This window comes from Arachis ipaensis, chromosome B03 (genome assembly GCF_000816755.2).
Source record: "Arachis ipaensis cultivar K30076 chromosome B03, Araip1.1, whole genome shotgun sequence".
In the NCBI taxonomy this organism is placed as follows: domain Eukaryota; kingdom Viridiplantae; phylum Streptophyta; class Magnoliopsida; order Fabales; family Fabaceae; genus Arachis; species Arachis ipaensis.
Genome location: NC_029787.2, coordinates 35,769,815 through 35,779,239, shown reverse-complemented (window position 1 = coordinate 35,779,239; position 9,425 = coordinate 35,769,815). Strand labels below are relative to the sequence as shown.

Here is a 9,425-nt window from a genome sequence, read left to right as displayed (position 1 = left end):
AATTTAGCCTTCCCTTGTCTGTTTACTTTGCAACATCTGACATCCCAAGTTCTTAGGTAATCCATTCCAATACCCACGTTCTGCTATTAGAGAATTTTTTATTTATTTGAAATCTAGAACAATCTAGAAAACAGATAAATTAAACGATCATTTTGAAGCCACAAGTCTTTTCAGAATTCTGTTCTTCTTTCATCTCCTGCTTGTCTCCATCATCGTTTCATTTTTCATATTCTCCTTAAAAACTTTATCTTGGAACTTCAAATTACATATAGTAGCCAATAGAATTAATCCCTTTGGCGCTCTTGGAAAGTTATCATCTCATCCGATTTCATTTTATTGCAAGAGCACACTATTTTGAGTATTTTGTTCCATAAAGGACACTAATTTATGACTAAATTGAATGTCAAAATTAGTTTATACGGAGTGTAAATATTTTAAAACAAGTACTGGCTACTATGTAGAGCTCCAAAACAGAACCAAACACCAAAATGTAGTTCTTGTGAAAGCTGCTGTGTTCTGCGACTGCATGGTGAAAATGCAGAAAATTAATAATGAATGTGTAGGTTCAAGCATTATAAATCAGAATATGAAGTTATAGTAATTAGAGGGTATCTCTTATTTTTAAGTTGAAATGATGGGAATCTAATTTAATACTCAAATTTGAATTTGCAACAAAACAAACGGATAGAATCTAAATGGAAAGGAATTGAAACGATCCAACTCGACTTCTTGGTTTTTTTAGAATATCCAAAAAATGGATTCCATTTATAACATAATAACATTATTATGTGTTGCTAGGCGAAGCGGTGGAGTGCTGCACCTTAGATGGCGAAAGTCTAGTAGCCGAAAGCATCACTAGCTTACGCTCTGACCCGAGTAGCATGGGGCACGTGGAATTCCGTGTGAATCAACAAGGACCACCTTACAAGGCTAAATATTCCTGAGTGACCAATAGTAAAATAGTACCGTGAAAGAAGGATGAAAAGAACCTCATCAGAAAGTGAAATAGAACATAAAACCGTAAGCTCCCAAGCAATAGACTGGACTCGTTAGTTTATCCGATAATATGATCAATAGGAATAGGATAAATGGAAACAAAGGAAAGTACATACAAAGAACAAGACACTCACATTGTGAATATATCCATCCAGAGAAAGACTTTTCGATAGTTTATCCAGAGACATGACCTATTTGGCATGTTGGATATTAGTTGATTTGTGATCTGCGAAGCACCAATATTATTTTGTTGTCATGTGCGTGTTTAATATGCTTATATTTTTGTGTCCAAACTATATCATAATAAAATATAATATTTCTCTTAACACATCTAAATAAAAAATGTTTAAAGACCAATAGAATTTATTATTTTTGGTCATCACTTTTAGACATTAACTCTTTTTTTTTTAATTTAGTAATTTATTAATATATTTTTATCTTACATTTTTAAATATTGATGATTAATTGCAAGCAAAAAGCAATAAATTCTATTAGTCTTCTAGCATTTCTCCACCTAAATAGTATTAGTATTAGCTTGTCCAACATATTCTAAATACTTTATGTAATTAAAAATATTAAAGACACTTAAAAAACATTAGTTTATATTTTAGGGTAATTTAAATAGATAAATTAAAAGAAAAAAAATTACATTGATATTCTAAATTGAATTTGATTACATGCATGTTTCGTTTAACTCTATGTAAATCGAATTAAATAAATTTGATTTATATTTTTTTTAATGTAAGGATTCGATTTAACATGAGACATAATAAATTGACACAATTAAATTCGATTTACTAGCCATAAACTTTTGACAACACGCAATAATAGTAGATCGAAGCAATTTATAGGAGAAGGAATGCAATAGTAAATCGATACTGACATGTTTTGATTTACTAAACATGTTGATCCAAAGTAAATCGAATCTAATTGATTCAAATTACTAGCTAGGATTTAGAAATCAGTATTTCAAATTTATTTAATTCGATTTAGCTATGAGTATCTCTCATATAAATATATCTAAAAATTTTGCTCTTCATTAGAGTGGCACTTATAAGAGCTAGTGATGATAGTTTTTTAGTTATTGTGCACTATAGAGAAACGATTAAGAAAAAATATTGGAGGGAATAAAATTTACTGATAAGGATCCATTGAGTGTCTTTATCAATTCTTTTATGAGTTTTGCTCAGCTTCAGAATACTATAATCCAGAAACGGGGAGTTAATATCATGAAACAGGTGGAAAAATTATTTTATAGGATTCCAATTTCTATTGTCCGAGATGGTGATAAAAATTTACAAGTTTTATTTCACTATTTTCGCCAATTTTCCGAGGTCAAAACCCATGAACTATTGAATCGAAATTCTCAATCTATAACAATGCCAGGAGCTTCTAGTTCAATGCCAATTATTGCCTATTTATCTGTTCCTGTACTTTCACCCAAAACAGTTTTGATAGCATCTCCATCCTTCACAGTTGACCTAAACTGCGTTAATGATGAAGAATTTGGTGATAATGGATCTTTAGATGAGCTTGCGATTGCGATGACAGATATTCCTATTATGATCCTAGTTCCAGGAAAGGGTAGAGAACCAACCATCTGCAAGTATGGTATGATCCGATCATCCAAGAGCATACATGCTGCCTCCTCATGCTGGTAATACATGGGGTCGGCTGCATAGTAATAAAAAAATTTACTAAGAACCATAATAAACTTTAAGTAATTAACAAAAAACTACATTAAAAGAATTTTAAATTATGCATGTCCCTTTCAAAAGGATACCAATAATCAAAATTATAATCCTGCAATATGTTAACCTTATTCATAAAAATCAAATTCTCGCTAAATCTAAATTCACCTAACACGAAAATATTTCTTAAAAACTCTAATATAAAACAATTCTAAATCACTGTTATCAATGACATTTCTAATTTAACAATTCCCACAACAAGTTTAATTACTAGTCTGACTAACATTTATAATTTAAAAATTCTAACAAAACTTCTAATCACTACTACTCTAACTAACATTTCTAGTCAAATATTCTATGTCACTCAGTAATGCTAACATTTCTAATCTAACTTGAAAAAAAGAAATTTTATCTACTAACTTCTTTATTGGTGCTACCAGTAATATGGACAACTCCATCTAATCCATAGATACGATTTGAGTCGTCATCCATATTTACAGTTTTGAACCTTAGCATTTTGTGGTTTGAAAATTCTCTCTCGCATAGGATATGGTGGAAGGGATAAAATGTGGTTGTAAATCATATCAACCTAACTCAAATTCTTATATAAAAAATACCAACACTAAATCAAATCAATTGATTTTGATTTATATTGATGACGTCTCCTTGTAATTCGAATATATTTGATTCGATTTATCTTGCATGTCTCTCTTGTAAATCGAATTCAATAGATTGGATTTACTATGGACTATATATCTAGGGTAAATCGAATTCAATGGATTCGATTTACCATGTGTTACCACCAATATAACATAAATCGAGTTTAATGATTTTGATTTACCATGTGCTTCCAACATAGTGTAAATTGAATCCAATTGATTTGATTTATATTAAAAAAAAAGTATAAATAGAATTTATTTGATTCAATTTACATAAAAAGTCAAATAAAATATACATGTAATCAAGTTTAGTTTAGGACATTGTATAATTTTAATCTTTATTTAATTTATATGTGTAAATTATCCTATATTTTAATATTAACTTTAGATCCTAGCCCGTGGGTACAATGCACGACTCGTGGAGAACTTAAGACTTTTTGCAGGTAGACTCTTCTCTTTCTTGGAATCGCTGGTGAATGGCAGTGACTTGTGGAGTCTTCTAGGAAAAGAAAAATGGGAAGAAGAGGGTAGGAGAGAAGGGAGGGTCTTGGGTGGTAACAGGAGAATAAAGGGGGAATGAAATTGAACTGTATAGAAGTAAAATTCAGGAAGAGATCAGAAAATTTTAATGAAGTGAAAAGGGTAGGATGATCTGAGAAGAAGTGATTTGGGTGGCGGAATTTGAAATTTGAGAATAGAGAAGTGAAGTTGATGGAAAAGAATGGGTGGAGATGAAAGAGACAGGAAAAAGTAGGAGACAGAAAATGTATGTGGATTTGAATCGAAGAACAAAACTTGCAAAATAATTTAGCGAGAAAAAATAAGAGACAAAGCGCCTTGGCTTCAATCGAGTGAATATGCGCACATTACTTTAATCTTTGTTACAGAGGGCTAATCAGACTTTGTATATTAGCGTATATGTACGTATCGTAATTGGCAGTTCACAAACTGCGTATTTTGTTGATGAATTGACTTTTCTCTAAATGATAACTAATAAAATCATCATCATCATCCTCATTATGACTATTTTTATTCCTAGTTCGATAACATTAGAATTCCGAAAGAATATATGCTTTTTTACTTCATATCGTGATGTTGCCATTGAAATATACACTTATATATTAATTTTAGCATTGAAGTACCTTTTACAAAAATCTGCACCTTTATATTTTTTTATTACCAAAATATACATCATCCGCTAAGAAAGAAGCAAATTTGACTTCGTCCAGAACGAGTTATACAATAATGAAGAACTTATCAACACAAGAACAAGTTGTATTTGGTTATGTCATCTTAAAATTTAAAATTTGAAAGACTTAACAATTAACCTATAGTACCTAATTAGACTTGTGATTAATGTGATTCTAGCTAAGAAGAAAAAAAAAAGTTATATCGTTCCTAGATTATAATCTTCGGCCTAATAGTAAAGATTTTTTTTTTGGTAGTGGGGTTTAATAATAAAGACTTAATTTGATCCAACATGGTACTAATTCTCCGAGTCTTATTTAGAGTTGGCCCAAAGAGCTTAAAAAATTCACAAGATTCTAAAAGAGAAAAACTCAAAAATAAACAAAATTGAGTATTTTTTATCAACACTTTTAATCATTAGTCCAATTTTTTAGTTTAACAATCCAACAACATACTTTTAAATATTAGTGATTAATTGCTGAGTAAAAACAATAAATTCTACTTATTCTCTAGCATTTCTAGTTCTAAAATACCATAATCCTAAATTCATAATGCAAGTACGATGTACTCGTTAGATGCTTTTTTCGCTCTAGTGAATCCAGGCAGCACTAACCTTTATTAATTATTGACAAACATATGTCCTTAAAATGTCCTTAAAATATTTTATTATTTATGTGTGCTAAGCTTAAAGACGAAAATCTTAATTTTCAAACCTCTTTGCTCTCAAGTATTTTTTGATAACTTATGTGTGTGTGGTTGAATAATATTATGGAGGAGAAAAGACGATGATAGTTGCCAAAAGTAATAATTTGAATGGATTATGAGTCATGAAGAGAAGGGATTGCATTTTGGTGTGTTGATAAGATGTCAAGGTAATGGAACAACTCATTACTGAGTCATACATTTCTCATTACATAAATAGAGAAGAAATCAGCATAACAACCAGTCCAACTAAATCTACCATTCTTTTCAATTTGTCTTTGCTTCGGTTGCCCCTTTATTTGTTTCTCTTTGGCATTAGCACTAATCATCCTCTCTTATTCTTCCCTAGCTCTTTTTCTGGAACATATCATTGCCTTTTTCTAGGTTCGCTTTTCAATAATCTGTGGAAATTTTGTCCACCTTTTTTCATTGATTAGCTCTAAGCCATGGCAAGGACTGGAAACAAGCGTTTACAAGCCAAACTGGTGGGTATGTCTTCAATTAAATAAGGGTAACTCCCTTCAATAAATAGATCTATATTTGTTTTGCATATTATTATTAATTAAGTAATTATAGTGGATTGATAGAAGCAGATAGCTTGTAATATAAAATAATTTGAATTCCACTAATTCCTTGTGCAAAATCTATCACAAGTTTTGATGTGCAACCATAGTAATATTTGATTATGTGACACACGTTGGCTTTGATCTACTCATTTGCAATGTCCTCTAGTAGCTCCTTGTATACATATATCTTGGACCATTTATGTTATATACTTTCATCAATTTCATTAGAAAAAGAGGCAAGCCTGATTAATCAGGCGATGAATAATGATTAATGATCTGGCAGGTACTTCTTGGGGACATGGGAGCAGGGAAGACAAGTTTGGTTCTTAGATTTGTGAAAGGCCAATTTTCTGAGTACCAGGTTACTCTTAGTTATTGCATTTTCTTAATATATTATATGGCTATTAGTGTTGGGAATGGATTAACCTTATTCTATGTGGAAGGGTGCAGGAATCAACAATTGGGGCAGCGTTCTTCACTCAGGTTTTGTCTTTGAACGAAGCCACTGTCAAATTTGACATATGGGACACAGCAGGGCAGGAACGTTACCATAGTTTGGCCCCTATGTACTATCGTGGTGCTGCTGCTTCCATTGTTGTCTATGACATTACAAGCATGGTACTAAACTACTAACTACTAACTCTATTAATCTTCTCATCACTAATCACTTGTTTCAATATTCGCTTATATCATTTCATTGTTTCTTACCCAAAATATTCCTTAAATGAACATCTTGAATTCATATCTATATAAGTAAACTTCACAGCTGTTTCAAGGATAAAAGCCTATAAGGCTATAAGTCTCAAATTTTTTTTTTGGGTCAGGAAATAAAACATTTTTGTAGAAAACTAGTCTTCACATGTAAAAGCTGAGGTTCATGGAAATTAGGCGAAGCAAAAATATCCACATTGTTTTTTAGGGGGGGGAGAGTAAGGTCCATACATGAGGAGCTGATTTGTAAGTGATGCATTGTGTAACCAGGAATCTTTTGCGCGAGCAAAGAAGTGGGTTCAACAAGTGCAACGACATGGTAAGTTTGTCTATATCTCATAAATGAGTAGCGAGTAACTAGGATTCTAACTCAATTTATCTGATGAACCATGTGATCAGCAAATCCGAGTTTGATAATGTTTTTGGTGGCTAACAAGGCTGATTTGGGAGCGGAGAGAAAGGTTGCAAATGAGGTATTTCTTTTTGATATATATGCTTACATTACATGTGCAAATTTAATGAAAGAATTAGGTTTTGGGTGGTGAAACGGTGATGTTTGTTTCATGTATATGCAGGAGGGTGAAGAATATGCGAAAGAAAATGGATTGTCTTTTCTTGAAACTTCAGCAAAAACTGCACAGAATGTGAACGAGCTCTTCTATGAAATAGGTAGGCGGTGTTAATCTCTAACTCTACCATCAAATAAATCTGGATGAGTGATGGAATGTGTGTGTTTCTTTCCTTTTCTTTTTGCAGCAAAAAGATTGGCAAAAGCAAACCCTTCACGCCAAACCGGAATCAAGCTGCATAGCATACCTCAAGAAACCAGAAGAAGAAGCTTGTTTTGCTGTGTTTAGTTAATGCTATTATCAATATAGGTTGAATCTGCATTTCATTTGTATTCCAGAAGCTTCTAACTTGGTATTTTCCTGCTTTCAAGATGGATGAATAAAGAAACAAACCTGCAAAGTAACGCCCAAACCGCATGCAATAATTTATTTTTCTTTATCTAAAGCACATAGGATAGCTGATTAAGTGTGTTTAATAATAAGACCGTGAGGCTGTTAAATGAAACTTCTTGCCTAATGGAGCTCCAGCACCAACAACCATTCTTGTCCTTATTGCACAGGAGTAAGAACTAAGGCTGTCCCTGCGTTGTCCCTGTTTATTCTAATTATTTATTTGTCCATGCCCACAAAATTGCCAAACTCATTTATCATATCAAAAAGCAAGAAACAGTACTTTTTTTCTCCAAATAAAAAAAAAAAAGAGGAAATTATAGTTTTCTCCTTGTGTTGTAGTAAATTGCCAAAACAGTTCTTATAAGTGGACTTTAATAGTCCTAATATATAGTAGCACTCTTTTCCATTAGCATTTATTTAGCCGTCAGTCTAATTTTACAAAGTATAAAAATATGGAATGAAATATCAACTAAGAATGCAAAAGTAGGAGGAGTAATAATGGGAAAGCAACAAACCGTCCATTTCCAATGGTAAGAAGCAAGAAAGCAATCAATCAAAGGCTAACAAAAAAGAAGCTGAGAGTGAGAGAGAGAGAGAGAGAGAGAGAGACGCCATGAGTGGCAGTTATGAAACAAAATTACTCGTAGCTTCTTCTCTCACTCGCTAATTAGGACAAAAGACCCTGCCTGCCTGCTCAGTGCTCACTAATAACATTAATTAATATACATACATTCACAAAATTAAAAAGAGAATGAAGCTTTCTACGGCATTGATGGAGGAGAGTTGATTACCAAGATGGGGAAGTGCAAGGGGAAGCGGAGGATGACGAAGAGGGATCATTGTTGATGCTGCGAGAATCGCTGCCTGAAGTGTCCAATGACCTTGCATCTCTCAGAGATAGAGATACAGAAGCAGACCCAGCCTCAGCAGGAGGGAGCTTCTTCATTGGGGTCAAAGGTGGTGTATATGGAGGAGCTGCTTCTTCGTCTTCCTCAGAAGAACCGGTTCCATTTCTCTCTAAATGCGACGGTGAGCTCTCTGGTGTCTCAAATGGGGTATCTGCCCCGCTTGTCTCATAAATGGGATTTGAAATGTACACAAGGTGGTGTTCCCCACCTTCAAGTGGGTCTTCTTGGTTTGCCTTTTGTGGTGGTTTCGATATGAATGAAGAAGATGAAGAGAGAGCTCCAACTTGAGGAGGGCTCGCATTGGGTTCTTGGGTTTGGATTTGAAGCACAGAATGAAGCTTCTTTGGTCCAACTATGTCTTGATCATCGCAACCAACAACAACTGCGGGTAAAAGGAAGCTACTTGGGGCTTGGAGAACTCCCTGAGCATAAATGCTCCTGAAATGAGGAGCTGGAGGCGGAGGCGGAGGTGGTGGAGGAAGATGGTGTTGTGGGTGTGAAGCTGAAGCAGCATTGTCTGTGGTGGTGGTTGTTTGGGTGGCGGCGATGGGGATGGCGTTGGAGTCGGTTTTTCTGTGGTGGCGTCGGCGGAGTAAGAGAGAACAATAGAGCTCAGCAAGGAGGACAAGTATAAGGGCAAGCACAACGGCGAGGATAACAACCATAACCAAGGTTGCACCCATTATCACTTTGGATGTACCCCTCATCTCTTTGGGTTCTGTCTCTTTGCTTAGAATGCGGCGGCAAAGGAGGGCACGCTAATAAGGACAACGTAGAGGTGGGAAGAAGCAAGCACCTTTGTTTTGGCGGGAAACAGTACTTTACCCACCTTGACATAGAGATGAGTAGAGATGGACATGGACATGCGCAAGCGAATCTTAGAAAGGGTAAATGGTCCCTAGGGAACACAACAGCTTGGGTAAGAGAGTTCTGAGTTCTGACACTCAACAAGGTCAGATTTGTCCGTCGTCAATTTACTGTTAACTCCTCTAACAGCTATGCTATAAAGTTAACACCTTTGCATAGTTGCATTCCCTCGTTC

At 34.2% G+C, this 9,425-nt stretch overlaps 2 protein-coding genes across 5 annotated transcripts; one reads left to right on the top strand and one right to left on the bottom strand.

Annotated features, from left to right (window-relative positions):
• On the top strand, positions 5,273-7,599 carry LOC107634377 (ras-related protein Rab5-like). Of its 4 annotated transcripts, none has more exons than XM_016337896.2 (8): positions 5,273-5,406; positions 5,674-5,721; positions 6,086-6,163; positions 6,253-6,420; positions 6,784-6,832; positions 6,913-6,986; positions 7,089-7,182; positions 7,270-7,599. In XM_016337896.2, the coding sequence occupies exons 2-8, from the start codon at positions 5,683-5,685 to the stop codon at positions 7,368-7,370; spliced, it is 603 nt and encodes a 200-aa protein (XP_016193382.1). In that variant the 5' UTR covers positions 5,273-5,406; positions 5,674-5,682; the 3' UTR covers positions 7,371-7,599. The 4 variants fall into 4 exon arrangements, with proteins under 4 accessions (XP_016193382.1, XP_016193381.1, XP_016193384.1 ...); XM_016337895.2 differs by having other exon boundaries at positions 5,277-5,406; positions 5,674-5,725; XM_016337898.2 differs by lacking the exon at positions 5,273-5,406 and having other exon boundaries at positions 5,455-5,721.
• On the bottom strand, positions 7,972-9,322 carry LOC107632945 (protein ENL-like). The gene has a single exon (XM_016336588.2). The coding sequence runs from the start codon at positions 9,088-9,090 to the stop codon at positions 8,263-8,265; it is 828 nt and encodes a 275-aa protein (XP_016192074.2). The 5' UTR covers positions 9,091-9,322; the 3' UTR covers positions 7,972-8,262.

Bases quoted from the DNA above. Each gene is read 5' to 3' on its own strand.
- LOC107634377 (XM_016337895.2), top strand. The intron at 6,421-6,783 runs GTACTAAACTAC...TTGTGTAACCAG, and splicing joins TCTATGACATTACAAGCATG to GAATCTTTTGCGCGAGCAAA. The intron at 6,833-6,912 runs GTAAGTTTGTCT...CCATGTGATCAG, and splicing joins TCAACAAGTGCAACGACATG to CAAATCCGAGTTTGATAATG.
- LOC107632945 (XM_016336588.2), bottom strand. From the start codon at position 9,090: ATGAGGGGTACATCCAAAGTGATAATGGGTGCAACCTTGGTTATGGTT.